Genomic DNA, 19,655 nt, shown 5'->3' on the forward strand with positions numbered 1-19,655 from the left:
CCTTTCCTTCGTTAAAATGAAAAGACAACTCTAAAAATGTACCACAGACATCAATAAAAAGAAGGAAAATCAACAACCACTACCTAATCCAACATACACGAATCAATTAAATGAGAAAATATTAATTGTAAATAGATACTCAAAACTACAAAGAAACAAGGGTTAAATATTTTGTGGTAGGCAGAATTCTAAAGATACCTCTTTCAAGATTCCTAAGCGCTGGTTATTTGAACACTAAACTAGGTACTTCTGTGAAGGGACTTTGCAGATATAACTAAGGTTAGGGACCTTAAAGTAAGATGATTATCCTGTGTTATCCAAATGGGCCAATCTAATCACTTGACCCCTTAAAAGTGGAGAAGTTTCTCCCATTGGAGTCAACAAAATGTAGCAGAAGAGAGAAGCAGAAGGGATGAGGCAGAGCTGAAGTCAGAGAGATGGGAAGCATGAGAAGGAATCAGTCTGCTAGTGCTGGCTTTAAGGATGGAGGAAGGGGGCTATACACCAAGAACACAACTGGCCTCTAAAAGCTGAGAATGACTCCAAATGACAGAAAGAAAATGGAGATCTTAGCCCTACAACTGCATAGGGCTGAACCTGAATGTGTCTGAAATGGATTCTACACAGAGCCTCCCAATAAAAGCTCCAATGGCAAACACGGATTTAGCCTTGTGAGACTTAAAGCAGAGAAACCTGGAGAGCCCACCAGACTTCTGACCTACAAAAGATAATAAATGGGTCTTGTTTAAAACTGATACATTTGTGAGAGCAATAGAAAATGAATACACATATCCTCATGCTTTCTTTGCCTTTAGACACAGACTTTATAAGACAGATTGAGCTATGGAAACAAGGTGCATTGGATGGGATGATACCACGGATAAGAGAGGTAAGGATTACAAAACTAGAAAAGTTGCATGGCTCAAAAAAAAAAAAAAAAGAAAAAGAAAACCTTTTTGATGGAGAAGTTTTAAGAGTTTATGGTTTCTGTAGTTATCACAGCATCTTATGGAAATATAGCTTTCTTTATTCTCAATGCCTCAATATACATAGCATAATATCCTGCTCATAATAGTTTTTTTTTAAGCCAAAATTAAATCAGAATTACAGAAGTCAGAATATTTGCATCTGGTGCAGGAGATTTTGCTAGTATATAAGTCTTGCTTTGTAGATATATTAAACAGGTATCTCTAAAAGCTTTGAGGATTGCTATACTAACTTAAATCTTCAAATCAAAACTACTTTCATAAACATATCTTTATAAGTTACAGTTACTATTTTAAAGCTTCTAGATTATAAAAAGGATTGCTAAAACTTAATAAATCTTTCCATATGAATGATGCTTGAGAAATTACATTTGAAATCAAATCTCTAGAATTTGATTAAAAAGAGGTGCTTATCGTTCTCTAGCAATTTGAATTTTTAAAACTTATTCATACAATAAAAACTCCAATTTTACATAAAAACTATGTTAATAAAGCTACTTGACCAAATACAGCTATCCAGCCATGCAACAGTAAATATAATTTTTGCTTAGAAATAGATGGTATGGTTTTAGAAGTATATTAAACTTTCAAAGCGTTTGAATATATAAAGTGAGTATCACGAGGTTTTCAGTTAATGCCATTAAACCTTAAACGTCATTTGACCTGGAGATGAAATAATACCATAACAGAAGTGTTCTAGAGAGTTGATAGAGATTCAGACTACAAAATCAATAAGAAAGGTCATATGCAATGTGGCACAAAGACCATATTTTAAAGACTAAATAGGTGGAAAAAGAATAAACCCTTAAGAACTTCTCTAAAAATTGTCTCATTTTACTTAAACTTGCAAACGAGTTATAGAAATAGGCAATAAATAGAAAAGCCAGAAATATATCTGATAATGGCAAGTGCTATGCAAAGAATTAAATCAGGTTGATGTACTGGCCCATAAAACACCTCTGAAAAGGCAGCATTTTAAGCTAACATCAGACAGTTGCAGAGAAACCATTCATAAAAAGAAAAGGAGAGAAAACAGAGCAACAGCGAGTGCAACGGTCCTAGAGCTGTTTTGCCACTAAAGTGCAGTGGGCAAACAAGAGGGGTGCTAGATGAGGCCACTCAGGCAGGGCCAGACTGTGTGGGATTTTGTAATCCTAGATAAGGAATCTGATTTCATTTTAAATGTTTTGAGAAGACTTTGAAGATTTTATCCAAGAAAGATTTGGTTTAGGTTTTAAAAACATCACATAGCCTTCTGGAGAGAAGAGATTCAAAAGGAAGCAAGAATCAAACTAGGGAGAATCAATTAGGAAGGTAGTCATTGATTTAACACACACTTATAGAACCTATATGTTTCAGAAGCTGTTTAAGACATTGGGGACACAACCATAAAACAAAGTTTGTTCCTTCATGTGGCCTATATTCTAGTTGCAGGACAATTAATAACAAAATACAATATGTCAGATGGTAATAATAGTTACAGAGGAAAATAAACAAGGTAAAGGAAGATATGGAGAGCTGAAGTGAGGGTAAGTTGCTATTTTATACAAAACGTAGAGGGAAGTCTTTCCTGAAAAATGACATTTGAGCAGAGAGGTGAGGAAGATAACTGAGGGTAGACAGCTCCCTTGGAAGAGGAACAGCAAGTGCAAGTTCTGATATTCCAGAAATACACTTTAAGCACTAGAAGAACAGGAAAAAGGCTAATATGTTGGTAAAGAATTAAGCAAGGGTGAAGAGTGGTAGGAGATGAGATCTGAGGGGAAACAGAGGAACAGAAGAGGTAAGACCCTGTAAGACAATGTTAGGATTCTGAGGAAGATGAGAAGCCATCAGAAGAGTTTGAGCAAAGGAGTGATATGATCTAATTTATATTTCAAACGGTACTCTAGCTGCTAGGTCGAGGATAAATTAGAAGTGGAGAAGGACAGAAGTCTGAATGGCAATAATCTTGCTCATGTGACAGTGGCTTGAACAAAGTGGTAGACAGAAGTAGAGGTGGTTGTGAGAAGTGATTGAATTCCGGATATATTCTGAAGATAGAGACAACAAACAAAAGCTATAGCAGTAAGTAAGGTGAGCGGTAACAGCTTGCATTTGGTTGGTACTAATGAGGCAAAGTGAATTTGGAATAAGTTTTTAAGTTGGAACCAAAAGGATTTGCTGGTAGATTTGGTATAGGAAGTGAGGAAAAGAGAGAAAAGAATTGCAGTCACATGCCACATAACAACTTTCCAGTCAACAACAGACATGTATACCATGGTGGTTCCACAAGATTATAATACCATATTTTTACCTTTTCTATGTTTAGGTATGTTTAGATACACAATTACTTAACAATGTGTTGGAACTGCCTACAGTATGCATTACAGTAGCATGCTGTACAGGCTTGTAGCCTAGGAACCATACACTACACCATATAGCATAGGTGTGTTGCAGGCAATGCCATCTAGGTTTATGTAAGCACACTCTATGTTATTCGCAGGACGAAACTGCCTAATGACACTTTCTCAGAACGTATCCTTGTTGTTAAGCAACACCTGACTGTACTTTTGGGTTTTGGGTTTGAACTGAATAGAAGCTAGTATAAACAAAAGTTCTGCATTGTTCACATTAAATTTGTGATGGCTATTAGACATTCATATGAAAACACTGAGTTAGTATTTAGATACATGAGCCCAGAATTCTAGAGCTAGAAATAAGAGATATAAGAATCAATAATTTACAGTTGATATTTAAAGTCAGGGATTGAGTGAGATCACCTAGAGGGAGAATGTATAATAATGAAAGAAAGAAATCCAGGGCAAGATTGTAGTAGAAGGAAAAGTACTCCAACACTTAGAAGACATGCAGAGAAGCAGCCAGTAAAGGAAAGTAAAAAGGAACAGCCTAAAAGGGTTGAGCAATGAAAGAAGAAACACAACAATCAAGAAAACAAAGTGTTTAAAAAAAGAAAAACAATGTCATTTGAGGCCAGGAGTTCAAGACCAGCCTGGGCAATATAGCAATACCCCCATCTCTACAAAAAAGAAACAGAGTAAGAAAGAAATGAACAAGTTTGTTGAGAGAAAAAGTAAGACAAAAACACAGAAGTTGCCAGTGGATATAGCAATACAGAAGATAGGTTGACCTCAACAAGAGTAATCTTGTGAAACTCTAGGCATAGAAGTCTAAATAGAGTGAGCTGAAGACAGAAGGAGGGTTGAGGAAATGGATTACTGTAGCCTCTGACTATAGATACACTTTATTTTGCTGTAAAAGGAAGTAAAAAATGGAATAATGGCTAGAGAAGAGTAAGAGACCATGGGAGGCATTTTTAAGATATATGATACTAAAATACATTGTATGCTGACAGAAATGATCCAGTAAAGAAAGTGAAATTCATGATGCAGGCGAAGGGAATAATGGCAGGAATGAAGACAGGGTAAATGGGTTGACCTTTGATTAGAGTAAGGACATTTATTCATAGTAGCAGAAAAGAAAGCAGAATGAGTATGAATACCAATGTGGGTAGTTGGTAGATTTGTTGATGGGAAAGGAAGAATTTCTGGTTTTTGCTTCTATTTTCTCAAAAATGCTACGAAAAGACACATCAATGAATTAATTTAAGTGGCAAATACAGGAATAGTTGGTTTTCATATTATATGCCTACTATGTAGTTTTTACTCACCATGTGTGTCCAAATTTGGTAACATGTTAAATGTATCAGTTACAAGATAAAGTATGCTCATAAGCATTTCTTAACATGGACACTAGTGTCTTTTTTCCAACTACTTTATTCTTCAAAATCAAGTTATATACTTAGAACTCTTAAAGCAGTTAGACTCTCAAAATGCACTTTACAAATAAATGGTTCAACTGTCAAACTATTAATACTTAAATATAAAATTGGCTAAAACAGGTTATATGTAATCTGATTATAATGCATGTCATTGTTTTGTACCAGCAGCCTCTCCCTCACTTCTGGTAACAATTCCTTCCTCATCCATGGCTTCTTTTGGAGAAACTGCAATTCCATATATTTCTGGTGGGATTAGCTGCAGAGGTGGACATGTAACCCAAGTTGGGCAAATCAGAGTCCTTCTGTATGATTTTTGATGGTGAAGTTGTGAGGGAATAATTCTCTTTCCCCTTTCATCACAAGCTTGAAAATATAACTTAGGAGGTCAGCAGTCTTGTCCCCCAAAGTATGTATAAACCTTTGAGACTAATGGTAACACACAAGCAAAAATTAAAATAAGAGTCTAAAAGCTACATAAGAGGGAGAGAGAGAGAAGGACATGAAGAAAAAGGGAGAAACAGAAATAAGGGGGACAGATAGTAACACAAAGACAAACCACAAGGGTGAGACAAAGTCAAAGTCTCCTGATGTTGTCTGAGTCATGAAACCATTTGACCCAAAGACCAGCTCTACCTCTTCCTTTGTAAGTACTGGATACTGAAGCCAATAAACTCCCCTTTTCACTTAAGTGAATTTGATAGGTATCTGTCACTTGCAACCAAGAGTCAGGTGGATAAACATTCTGCCAGGCATGAGTAACAATTATTCAGTAGATAAACATTCTATCAGAGATGAATAAATGGGGATATTTCCTCTCTTATGCATAAGTTAAGGAAAGCAAAAAGTATGTCCAGACACATTTCCATATGCCAATCACTAATCAACCAAGTGATCAAAATATTTGTGTGTATGCACATGCATACTGTGGCAGAGGGTCAGGCAGAAGACAGGCATCATATGAAAAGCTGGGTTAGTAGGTGTTATGGGTTAAATTGTTCCCCAAAAATGGTATGTTGAAGTTCTAACTCCAGTCCCTCAGAATATGACCTTATTTGGAAACAGGGTCATTGCAGATATAATTAGTTAACTTCTAATGGGGACATACTGGAGTCTAGTATACTTCAATCCAATATGGCTGGTGTCCTTATAAGAAGATAGCCATATAAAGACACACACACACAGGGAAAATGCCACGTGATGATGAAGGCAGAGATTCAAGTTGAGCAACTGCAAGCCACAAAACACCAAAGATGGCAAGCAAACCACCAAACTCTAGGAAAAGGCAAGAGAGGATTGACCTATAGGTTTCAGAGGAAGCATCCCTTGCCAACACCTTGATTTCAGACTTCTACTCTCCAGAACAATGAGACAATAAATTTCTGCTGTTTTAAGCCACAAGGTTGGTGGTAATTTGTTATGGCAACTGTAGGAAACTAATACAGTAGGTTAGAATGAGGATAGATGTATATATGGCACAACTTTAAGGTTTGAGACTTACATCACCATCTGCCAACAATATCCCTCTAAACTGAGAATAAATTTGACTATTTCAGTATTTAATAAGAACATAGACTTTGGAATTGGGTTTGAATTCTGTCATTTATTAGCTGTAGGATCTTATTTCTTCATCTTTAAATGGATATAAAAATAGCACTTACCTTATAAGGTGGCTGTAAGGATTAAAGGAGCTGATACATATATAGTATTAAATTAATATCTGGCATATAATAAGAGCTATTTAAGTGTTAAGGTATGATTATTATCATTATGAACATTCAAATTTAAATGAAAGAGTATGTTCACTAGGATAAATTTGATAATCTGAAGCTAAAAGACAATTTCTCAAAATAATATCCTGATATATCAAAATACAGCTTTACCTGCTAACAAGAGAATGATTATTCTACATTCAATATACATACAGTACTACAAAGTTTTTCCGTAGTAAGCATGAAAGGCCCAATATTTTTGTTTAATTTCATAGAACTCTGTGCTAGATTGTTTACATGAGAAATTCTAATTTAGAGAAAATATACACATGATGTTAATCTTATTTGATTCAAATGTATGTTATAATTAATAAGAAAGTTTCTAGATAAAATTTCATATACATTTATGTGGTAAAATTAGAAATAAAGAATTTTTTAAAAAAAAATTGTCAGCATACTATTTTAACTATGCCAGACTTATCATTTCCAACATAATTCTAAAACCTCCTGCAATTTAGAAATAGTAAAGAGCCATGATCTCTTTTTTTTTTTTTTTTGGTATTTCTATGACAGTTTTATTGTGCAGAGTGGAAAGGGCTCAGGCCTTCTTGGCAGCTGCTTTCCTCATGATGGCCAGGATGTTGCTCAGCTTCTCTGGCTTCCTCTTGACACAGAGGTGCGTCCCCACTCTTCTTGATGAATTTGAGGACCCTTTTGTTGTTGGAGACTTTGAGCAACTCCATGGCATATCACACATTCAGGATGAAACCACACACCTCTTGGATCATGTCCCACACAAACTTGGTGTGTTTGGTGAGGCAGCCACAGCAGCATTTGTGCCTTGGCTTGCTCACATTCTTGGTCACCTTAGGGCCCTTGTGGAGGACCATGGCCATGGGTTAGCGCAAAAGCCATGGCTGGGCTCTCCAACAGCTGCCACAGTGGACAATCCATGATTCTTCAATGACTTCTGTGTTTCAAGTAAAATCCTTTTCATAGTCTTTCCTTGGCACGGTTTTTCCAAACTTTTCTTGCAAAAATGGATTATCGCCAAATGGGTGATCACTTCGAAGTCTTTAGACAAGACTATCTGAAAGGCTTAATAGGAATATGTTGTGCAGTTTCTGATCGAAAAGACAAATTGTCATTTTTTGCTTTAGATACTGCAAGAAAACTCATTTTAAAGACTTTATTTCCAAGACTATGGTATATCTGAATACAATTTACTTTAATTGTCTAAATTTTTCATTTAGGTATGACTGCAGCCCAGTTTTGGCACGAACATTTGCCTTCCTTGAAATTCTAATCATGGACAAATATTAACATCTAAAATGCTTTTATAGGAAAATATTTTTTAAATCCTCAAATACCTTTACTAAATACAGGATGTCAATTATGCATCAAATTTACTTCAACATTATATATGGTTATATCCAATACAGAGAATGGTTTTTCTAAAACAAGTAGAGATTGTAAAATACATAGAATGAATTTTAAAAAACCTTATAACATTTCTAAACTAAGATCAGCATAAAAATAAAATGTAAATTAAAAACAAATAATTCAGGCCAGTGGTCTAGTTCTTGAAAAGTCTTGCACTTACCCAGAGTTTTACATGCAAAAAGAGCCATGGCACTTTGCAATCTGTCCGGTCTTAGAGCCTGTACTACAAGAACCTTAAAATAAAATGCAGAATATTTTTAAAGAATAAAACACCTTTAATTAAACAATAGTAAATGCTAATTAATTAAACAAATGTTTAGTAAAATATGTGAACATATCATTTTTCATAGTATTTACTATGCTTCAAACTGTCACAATATGTATATACCAAGATACCTCTTTAATATCCAAAATATTGCTGAAATCCATTTACTTCCTCAAGCCTATCATCAAAAGTAAACATAGGTTAAATATGTCTTCAGGATCTAATAAAGGACTAAATGGCATGTGAAGATAGTGGTATATAGGTAAGGCACTTCTGGTAACAGCAAACAGAGGCCCAGAAATCCTGCCTAAAATTTTCAAATCACTATATTTATGCTGAATCATGTATATCTATGATATTCCTAGATATTTAAGTTTTCAAATGAATTTTTTCTTAGTTGTTGTCAGGGATTTTGTTTTTGTTTTTTCAAAGCACATTTGGTGAAACAGAATTCACTGTATATGGAGATGCCACAGTCAGAAGCATAGAGAAGAGATAAATAGATGGAAAGGTCATTTCCTACAGCGTCAACTTCTGGAGAGCTCTCCCACTCCCCAGAGTTTTTTCACCAGAAAAAAATTGAGTGGAACCTATCATTAGGTTTCACCATTCTATTTTGAAATAGAATCTGAAAATATCTCTTGTTCCTCACTATTAGGTCTTTTCTTCAGATAGAACTCTAAGAAATGAGTTTAGAACCCATACAATTTGTACTTTAGTTTCTTTCTAGAAGAGATTTTTCTTATTGCAAGATCACCTTTGTCTTAGAGGCACGGGGACTAAGAAAAGCTACAGAGTAAGATGCCCTACCAGTTAACTTTGCCAGTGATTTAATTGTCTGGATAATGTGGCAAAACCAAAAAACCCTTCTCCACATAAGCCATTAAAGGTTAAATAATACTCTAAAGGCAAAGTTTTCATTTAAATGGGTTCTGAATAACAAGGAAAACATTAAACACTTTTTTGCATTTTAGGTAACACTAAAGTTTACCTGCTGAAATAAGGAAACTTTCTTTGCAAGAATAGATGGAAACTCTTGCTCACACATTGAATTATGATAATAAGTACGCCACAGAGCTACATCTTCAAAGCAGAGGGTCTGATAAAGACTAGGGAGAGCAATCTAAAAAATAAAAATAACCACATATAGTGAGCTACAGTGTATATAAATACATATTAAAAAAAAAAAAAAAACTAAAAACAAATCAGAACCATTTATTAGTAGTTGTGTATTACTTCTTTGCTACTTTGTGCCGGCATGTCTGATCATCTGTAGGCCAGCAACAGTATTCTAGACTCATCCAATGTTAAAGCCAGAATTAAAACATTTACAAAGTAGTATTAAATCAGTATTAGTAAGTTAACAAATCTTTTCTCTATGTAAAACATTTGTACCTAGCTATCTCCACCTGGTGGAGAAAAGCAATACTTCATTAAAATCAGGCACAAATTTTAAGGATTGCCACAATAAATATATCAAATTTCATATCAATATTGACACAGACTCTCTTTGACAAAACTTTGGTTAGGCTCCTCTGAGTTTTCTTTCTGACTAGGCCTCAGTTTGGGCTTCATGTCCTTTATTGTAGTGTCTCATTTTAACAGAAATCTTGCTAAGTCACTATAGCAAGAATCTCTACCATTAATATTCAATAAAACTCTTCATCCCCCACTCTTGGTATCTGATCACCCTGGTCTGCCTCCAGCAAGAATTCTGCAAAATCAATTTTGCCAGAATCCCCATTTAACGCTGACATTTCCTCTTAGTAATTTTCCATCCTCGACCCTCACCACAGACCCTGCTCTTTGGCTATAAATTCCCACTTCATGCTATATTAAGAATTGAGCCCAGTTCTGTACTGAAGTCTCTTTTCCCCTAATGCAAGAGTTCTCTTGAATAAAATTTATCTGCACAGCTTTAACTTCTTTCCAGTTCTGGTTTTCTGTAACAAATATTAAATTCTTAACAAAGCATGTTTTTCTAAACCATATTCATTTACATCCCTATTTGTGAATATGTTGCTTCTTTTGCCTCTAAATGTTTTAACCCTCTTTACTACTTCATAAATTCCTATTTGGTATTCAATATTCACTTTAAACAGTATCATCTTTCAGAGATGATTATATTCATTCTTTTTACCTAAAACAGTGTTCTCTTTTCCCAAATTTTTTTCAAGAGTGGGCTATAAGATCAGAAATGTAAATCTATACAGATGAGAATTTTCATTGAAAATAATAAAGAATTTAGAAGATTTATATCTTAAGTATAGAACTTCATGGAATACAAACATAAATCAAGTATATAAAAATGCTTTATCCAGACATATATATTCATATCTAAGTATGAATAAGTAGCACAAAGTGTCAACAGAAATAACTCAAATTATAGAAAAAATTAAAATATCCCTCATAGTAGAAAAGGAATACCTTCAATGTTGCTACCGCCCAGCTTCTTTCCTGATCTATCCAAGATGGAAGTTGATCACGTATTCTTTGTTGAGAGTCCTTTAATAAAAAAAATTGTTTTCCTTACTATATGTGGTAAAATTCAGAATTTAAAAAATAGCAATTGAGTAGCTATTTTTATGAATACTATTTTGATAAATGCTTATTCTATATATTAATTCTTTATTTATGTATTTTACAAGTCACTATGGTAAAATTCTACGTAACCTAAGTTATAAAGAACTATTTAGACAAATGTTGGAATCATTTTTTCATTGTGCTTAATCTTTCATGAAACTTCAGGAAAACTTAAATGTTGTAAGAAACTGTCATAAAATTTCTATTTTTAAAATTATATCTTACATTTCAGACATGATCTAGGTCCTTTGTTGTATTTTGGGTGTACTGCTTTAAAAAATATTTAAAAAGAAATATGTATTTCTTTTATGTATTATGTACTTAAAAAGAAAATTATCAGAGAAAAAGCTAAATTTTAATGAAGTTATTAAAAGTTTTAAAAAGTAATTTTTATTTATTTTTTAAATTTTTTTTTTTATTTCAGCATGGGGGTACAAGTTTAGGTTACGTATACTGTCCTTATCTCTTCCCTCCCCCCGCCACCCCGCTCCAAATCAGAGCTTCAAGCATGTCCATCCCCTAGATGGTGTGCGTTGCACTCATTATGTAATTTTTAAACTTTTGTTATGTAAAAAAAATTTTCAAGTTGTAAGATTTTCCTTAAACAATATAAAATTATTCGTGGAGTAAAAGTCATATATTGAGAAAAGGAAGCTACATTAATTTCCTAGTATTTAATATTATTCCCAAAAGAATATATGTCTTTCAAGTCAAACATATACCTAAGTTTATTTTATAGAGGGGCAATAGAGGCCAGGACATATTCCTCTAATCAAAGTATAATTTCAAAAATAATTTAAAGCTCCTCTGAAGTAAGTTATATTTCATGAAGCCAAAGCTAGAACTATTTTCTCTGAGAATGAAACAAGATTTTGCTATTTTAACTTACAGTTTTCCGCAACATGTCCCCAACAACCACACCTGTAAATGTTTCCCATTCCTATTGAATAAAAAATATGAAGAACACAAGAAACATAAAAATAATAACCAGTCAATAAAATTATTTTAATTTCCCTATAAGATTGCTTACAATGTTTACAAGGGCTTACAAGGACATAGGAAAAAAAATACTCCTTTCATATCTTCTCATTTCTTCTAGTACATTAACATAATGAGTTCATGTACCACTACATAATATTAATATGAAATCAACCAGAAATAATTTTATTAAAACAAAAACTACATTAGACATATGAGTCTCAACATCTTAAAATTTAAATGTCATTCAATTAACATTCATCATCACCTGTTAAATAGTTCTTTCATATCCTATTCCTCAATAAATAAGCAGTGAGGTGTACCAAAAATTTAAAAATTGTGTATGTTAGGAAAAATTAAGAAAAGTACTTCCATTAACTTATCTTTTTCCACAGATTGGGAGGGGATTGCCATTAATACTTTTTTAACCACAGAATCAAGATTAATCAAGTGTTATGGAATTTAATGCTCTAAGAAAATCTATGTCTTCGTTCTGGAATCTGCCCAGTTAGACAATAATGGGTACTACCACACTATCTGTCACACATTGGCCAGAAAATAAATAAAATACATAAAAATTTGAGAGCAATATGTAATAACTACCAAAGCAATGTACTTCCTGCTTCCACTCACTTTGGCCACCCACTCTTCCTATGGAATTATGCAAGCACAAATAAGTAAAATAGGAATGATTACTGCTGCAATATGAAAGTCAGAGAAAAATGTTTTTCTTTCTCAATCATAATTTATTTATACTCTATGAGGGAAAAATAGGGAATATAGTCTTATATTGCATGGAACATACTGATCATGGTGAAAAAACATTATGTAGGAGGAGGGAAAGACATCAATGTTAACAGTAGAAATAAAAGGAGTCAAGTTAATAAGCTCAGGAGAAACTAAACAAGTCAGCCAGTGCATGGAGAGTTAGAGAAAAACACAGAAAGAATATAGATAGAATTGTATTTTTAACTATTCGAATGAGGGGAACTCAGAAGATAATTAAAATTTGACCAAGTTCCACTGTCCATTTACCATCCCCTGGCACCCTGGCTACTGGATTCTCATTTTACGATAATGGCATAACAATGAGAAAAACCACTTGCAAATAAACTTTTTAAAAATTGGAAGCAGACCAGAGATGGTTTAGTTAGGTCTAGCTCGTGAGAGGTTCTTTTGAAGTTTGAAAGGGGGTTATATGGCAGACCAGAAATGAAATCATACACAAAGAAGATAAATTATACATAAAAGATAAACATAAACCTGTATGCTCAAGGAAACTTCTGAGAACTGGCCACCCTGATGTTTCACCTGCTGACTCTTGACAAGGCAGTGAAAGTAATAAATAATGTAGTTATATACCAATATTGTCTCACTTCTTCTATTTATCAGTTCCACTGCTTAGGCCAGGAATATAAGAAGGCTGACTCTTCTGGAGCCCTAAGTTCAGAAAAATCCAGGCAGCTCAGCAAGTTAGATTTCTTTCCCTGCCTTACTACCCCTCTGGAAAGTTAGGCTCACCCAGAGGGGAGTAGATCAGCATTTTACACTAAATTTCTAACTTAGTAAAAGATTAATACATTCATATATAATTTCTAGCCTGAAGTAACTTCTAATCTAACAGTAAATCCACCCATAACCAAATTTTTATATATCTCTAAAATTTTCCTTCTTTAATTTGACTTACATTTTCTTGAAAAAGTTCAGGATGCATGCCTCGAACAAAATGCAAAGCGAACATCAACTGATCAGCCTGCAAAGAATAACAAGTATTATCTTGCTTTTGTAAAATTTGTGTCTTTGCAAAAGCAAAGTCCTTGAATTTTGGTTCACAAAAATATGCATTATGCCTCCAAATTACCTACTTTTATCAATAGGGGTTGAATAATAATGAGCTGGAAAAGCTACTAAGATGCTTAATTAATAAACTAATGACTTTTTTAAATGATTATAACATCCTTAGTTTATGGTGAAGAAATATATAATGATAAAATAAGACAAAAATGTATTACTTCGAAGGCTTTATCATTTCATGATATAGTTTAATAATTATAATTTAGTGATACAGTTAATTCTTTTTTTTTTTTTTTGAGACAGAGTCTCACTCTATTGCCTAGGCTAGAGTGCCGTGGCGTCAGCCTAGCTCACAGCAACCTTAAACTCCTGGGCTCAAGCAATCCTCCTGCCTCAGCCTCCCAAGTAGCTTGGACTACAGGCATGCGCCACCATGGCCGGCTAATTTTTTTTCTATGTATATTTTTAGGATCGTTTGAGCTCAGGAGTTCGAGACCAGCCTGAGCAAGAGCTAGACCCTGTCTCCACTAAAAAATAGAAAGAAATTATACAGTTAATTCTTTATAACAGACATAAACTTACACACAGTATAATTACATTTCTTCCCTTGAACTGAAGAATAATATAGTCTCTAATGTTAATGGACAGAAGGAAAGCCCCTGTCATTCTATGATCCTCAGATTATCCACTGGAGTCAGTAAGCTAATTGCTGAGGCCAAACTCCAAAACGCTGTCAAAAAATAGGCACACAATATGTGGTCAATAAACGGGTATTCTTCTCCCTGTTTTCTGGTCACAGAAGACATCCTGACCTTAGAAATAAGCATATAATTATAGTGTTGTTAATTACATTATACCACTCTACAGATATTGATTCAAAAGATGCCACATGACCTAAGCCAGGCCAACCATGATCATCTTCCATGATTTTCTAAGCTAGAACTGGTAGAAGAAAGCTCTTTTTGCCATCTGTCTGGTGGCCTAGCTATACCAAATATTCCCTTTAGCCATAAGTACTTAACAAGAATATTATAAGGAAGAACAATGATGCAAGAATAAAACTAAAATTAGAATTAACAGGGAGAGAGAGACAATGTGAGCCCTTGTGCATGGTTGCACTATTTCCAATTAAATTGAAATAAAAAAAAAACTATCAACATCCAAAATTGAGCAAGTATTTTGTTATCGTTAAAATCTTTGATCTACTTTGCTTATCAGAAAATGTGGTCACTTTAATTCAATGCCAATTTATTTCAGTATATTTGAGTTCTGTTAGAAAATATTTTAATATCAGGGGTATATTTAATAAGCAAAATCTCAACTGAATAACTCTTAACATGAATAACTATCCAAATGAAGAAAAATCAATAAGAGATGGTAAACCATAGAGTGGTATAAATCAGCCATCTGTTCCGTACCATTAAATCACACTTACTGTAGTAAATAATTAGGGTGAAACTATTAGATCAGGATTAATATGAGATAAGGCAATCTTAAAGTCAACTGTACAGCTGAGATCAAGTTCACATTTCTAGAAACTGTGGTTTGTTTCACTTGCATCCTATTAAAGTAAAAAATCTTCAGCCACCAAGTAGAATGCCTTTGAATTTCAACTGCAATATCCTCTAGATCTGAATAACCTAGAGAAAGATTATTAGCTCTAAATCTTAGTTTCTTCTTCTGTATAATAAATTATTATAGGCATTAAATGGCAATATAGGTAAGGCATTTAACAAAAGGGGATGGGTAAAATAACTGACATATAGTAAAGTGATACACCATGTAATATTCATTTCAAAATTACTTCAAAAATATTTTATAAGCTCCATGATTCTCATAGAGACTAAGAAACCATAGAAAATATAAGTAATTCATTCCTTTTATCTCTACAATATTCATTGCTTTCAAATATGTTCAATTAAAAGTATAAAATAAATGTTACCTTATGAAGAAAAGTCCTGCTTTAATCTCAAAGGAGTTGATACAGCATAGAACTTGGGCACTCACATTTGTGCCTAAAGCTAAGTAATTGATTTTAATGAACAATTCTATGCACATTCAACTGTATTTTCAGAAAACTCAAAGGATTAGATACAATACCGAATGTGTCAGAGTTATCTAAGCAGAAGAAAATTAACTCAATTATCAAGATTTGCTTTAGTAGTCACAAAGTACGAAATTTCTAAATACCCAACAAGAGAACTTCTACTTTTTTAATATAAGAAAATACATTTTGATAGAAAAAAAATCAGAATCCAAATTAAATTATTTTTACAATAAATATAACCATGTGATGTTAGTAATATTTTATTTTAAAACATAATATCCATAAGAATTTTACTCACTCAGTGAACAAATTCATTTGGAAAAAGAGGCAAGGTGAGGTGCACAGACATTAACTTTCAAGGTATTTGCATGAAAAAAATTTCTCTTCATATCCTCTTCCCCAGACATTCTCTCTATACCATTTCAGATATCTGAGATAATACTTCCATAAGAAATGGAAAACAATAAGAATATAGTAATCCACTTTCCATGGTTTCAGTTACCTATGGTAAACTGTGGTCTGAAAATATTAAATGGAAAATCCCAGAAATAAACAATTCATACGTTTTAAATTGTAAGCCATTCTGAATAGCATGATGAGGTCATGGGCCAACTGACTCTGTCCTGCCCCAGGACATGAATTATCCCTTTGTCCAGTGGATCCGTGCTATATATGCTACCTGACCATTAGTCACTTAGTAGCCATCTCGGTTTTCAGATCAACAGATCACAAGAAGGGTAAGTACAGTACAATAAGATTTTGAGAGAGAGACAGGGAGTGAGAAAGAGGCGTCATATCGCATAACTTTTATTACAGTATATTGTTGCAATTGTTCTATTTTATTAATAGTTTATTGTTGTTAATGTCTTACTGTGCCTAATTTATAAACCAAATTTGATCATAAGTATGTAAGTATAAGAAAAAAAACTAGTATTATATAGGGTTTGGCCCTAACCACGGTTTTATGCACTCCCTGGGAGTCCTGGAATGTATTCCCCGCAGATAAGAGGGGACTATTGTATGCTCTCCCAATCTTCCCTTCCAACCATTTTCTGGACACTTACCCAATATAGCTGGAAACTAATATTCTAACAACAACTTACATTATTTTGTACCTATTTCAAATGATAAACTGAGATGAAGAAATGATATGTAAAGGTAGTTACTTCTAAATAGTTTTATTATAATCATAAGTTTGGGGAAACTGAATTATGTAATTTATCCTAGAATTGTCTGAAAAACTTAGGTAACTGAATTAAAAACTTTTAATTTCTTAAAGAAAAAAGAATGGCACAGCTAATAATCTAAACTGAAAGTGTTACACAGCTTTCTCTATTTGGTTTAGTTTATTAAAAGTCTAAATTTCCTACTACAAAACAAGTCAATCATGTTTCTGTTCCAGGTCAACTTGCTTTCAGTTCAGTGTGATGTGAATACTAATAACTCTAGTCTGTTTCCATTTTCAAGAGTCTATTGTTGCAATACTGCTGTCACCAACACAACAGCAAAATCAGCATGAGAGAAACTCTGGCAGGCAGTTTAATGCTATGTTGATTGCTAAAATCCCAAAAAGCTTTCACTAAAATATGAAATTAGTTCCATCTTAAGTAAGGTTATAGTGTTAAATCTTGAGAAATTTATCTCATTGCTTTATGATTAATATGCTTTCTGAATTTTTATTTGCCACTGAAACTCTATAGAATGCTGAATTCATGCTATAAAGGTTTAATGTTACTGAAACAGAAATAGGATTTTTAAAAAAACAGATATTCCATCATCAATTAAAAACATGTCTTAAGAATCGTAAGCCACAGCTATTTTTTGTGATTTCCAACTGTTCACAATAGAAAAGTATTATTCAAGATATGCAATGAAAAATTCCAACTGGGTACTAAAATATTATGGAGGCTAAGACTCTCAACCTCTCTCCCAGTGTAACAAAATGCTGCCTTTAGCCTAATGTAATGCATTTTAAAAGGTAAAGTGACTTCAAAGAAATAACTTCACTATACTTCATTGATATGTTAAATCATCTTGGTACTGAATACCTATCCTTCCCTAATTGTATTATAAAATACATGATAAGGATTTAAATTTCATCAGCAAGTATACTGTATTACTAAAAATAAATTAAGACTATATAAACTGAGGTACAAATACATAAGTTAGAAACAATCAAGAAACTCCTAATAAGAAAAGCTACTGATCTTTGGAATGAATAAGAAGGAAAGTTTATATTGTCTTTTGACTTAAAACATTTTTTAAAAATAATATTTTTTAATGACATATCCACTTTCAAAAAGGATTTGGAGCATCTTAAAATAACTATAGCTCCATAACATTTTCATAAATCACAATGTATTTTAGTGTAGAGGTCTTAGAAAGGAAAAGAAAAAAGTGTTAAACACATTATTACAAGATTGACCAAAATGAAATTTTGTAGCTTAACATATTCACTAGAAAATTTAAAAAAATTAAAACTACGTTCAAAAAAACTCATATAAATTTAATAATTTAGAAAATCAAATAAGTAAATCTAATGATTAAAATACAAAAACAATAATGACAACAAAGTAAACTCGTTCCATGTAAAGCAAAAAGCTTATTCTTTACAATACCAAGAAAATAGATAAATATGGCAAGGTAAGGGAGAACAGTAGAAATAACTTTAAAAACAACAAAGAGAAGATATAAAACATAAGATATCATTTATAAACCAGAGCTCGGTAAAACTTTAAAAAAACTGATAATATCCAAAGTGGATAAGGATGCACAGAAGGAGATAAGGAGATACCTTCATTACTATGTGGGTAGAAGTATTTACTGGTTAAAAAAACTTTTCAGAAAGCAATCTGATAATATTCAGCAAAACTTAAAAAGTACAATTCATGTACCAACAATTATATTTCCATCCAGAAATCTACTGAATAGAAATACACATATATATAAAGATAAATGGGCTGTACAGGATGTACAGTCATTCATAGGTACAAAAAATATAAAAATAATCTCATATCCACCGAGAGAGTAGATAAAGTAGTATATAACCATACTATGGAATACCACACGATCACTAAAAATAATGAGGTTAACATTTACACTCATGGAAAGAATGTCAGGATCTACTGCAACAAAAGGGAAGCTATAGAACAAAACATATAGCAAAGAAAAACTTTAAAAAACTATTATCTACATATTTGTACATATGAATATAATGAGAGAGGAAATGGACTATAAAGGAACCGGTTTGCTCTAATGAAGGAATATGAGTTGGAGAGGGTGAAAGGAAGCTTTAAGGGTTTTTTCTATATAGTTCCATAAAGTTTGAAACTCTTTCTGAAAATATTTTTAAGTTTTGTTTATGTAATAAAAAATTTTTAAGTATTACATAAGATAATGCATTATATAAACGTTAGAGATATCATGAGATCTATAACTCTGAAGGTTATCTTTATATCTAGGATCATTACATTTTAGTGACAAAATGGCTTTAAGATCATTTGCTTACAATTTACCATTTTATACAAGTTGAAATTGAGGCCCAAAAGTTGAGTGTGAGAATCATGGTTAAATATAGGACCTTTAGAAGAAAAATATATCCCATTAAAGAATGAATTCTGCAGAAATGCTCGACTATAATTCTTTGAACTTCCAATAACATCCCTTGTCAAATTACTGAAAAGTACTTCGAAGGATTTATATCCTCAACAAAATCATAAAAATTACCATCTCATTCAAAAAATATCTTTATATATTTTTCAAGATTTTCTAAGAAGCCTATATAATTGAACCATAACTCAATTTCTCTTAGTTAATTGCCTTTACAAAGCTCTTCTTCAACATTATGTCTTAAGCTATACCCAAAGACTGCTATTTAAAAATAAAAAAAAAAAAATCCTAAGTCAAAACAAGCATCTCTTTTTCTATGAGATCTAAAATTTCTAGAAATGATTTTGTTCTCCAATGTAGGGGACATTGGGCAATGTCTAGTGAAACTTTTAATTCTCACAATTGACTGGAGGGAATGTTACTGGCATTAGCTGGTAGAGGCCAGGGATGCTGCTAAACA

General features: G+C 32.9%; 1 protein-coding gene and 1 pseudogene across 2 annotated transcripts in view; both read right to left on the reverse strand.

Annotated features, from left to right (window-relative positions):
* DYNC2H1 (dynein cytoplasmic 2 heavy chain 1) overlaps nt 1–19,655 on the reverse strand; it is a 285,364-nt gene that overhangs the window by 123,137 nt on the left and 142,572 nt on the right. For both annotated transcript variants that reach the window (XM_069469002.1, XM_069469003.1), the window contains 5 exons: nt 13,433–13,498; nt 11,657–11,707; nt 10,612–10,689; nt 9,176–9,307; nt 8,080–8,152 (listed from right to left, as the gene is read on the reverse strand). In XM_069469002.1, the coding sequence (XP_069325103.1) occupies nt 8,080–8,152; nt 9,176–9,307; nt 10,612–10,689; nt 11,657–11,707; nt 13,433–13,498 (400 nt within the window). The remainder of the gene's footprint in view (nt 1–8,079; nt 8,153–9,175; nt 9,308–10,611; nt 10,690–11,656; nt 11,708–13,432; nt 13,499–19,655) is intronic.
* LOC138383606 (large ribosomal subunit protein eL36-like) lies at nt 7,075–7,786 on the reverse strand (annotated as a pseudogene).

Source organism: Eulemur rufifrons, chromosome 6 (assembly GCF_041146395.1).
Source record: "Eulemur rufifrons isolate Redbay chromosome 6, OSU_ERuf_1, whole genome shotgun sequence".
Taxonomy (NCBI): Eukaryota; Metazoa; Chordata; class Mammalia; order Primates; family Lemuridae; genus Eulemur; species Eulemur rufifrons.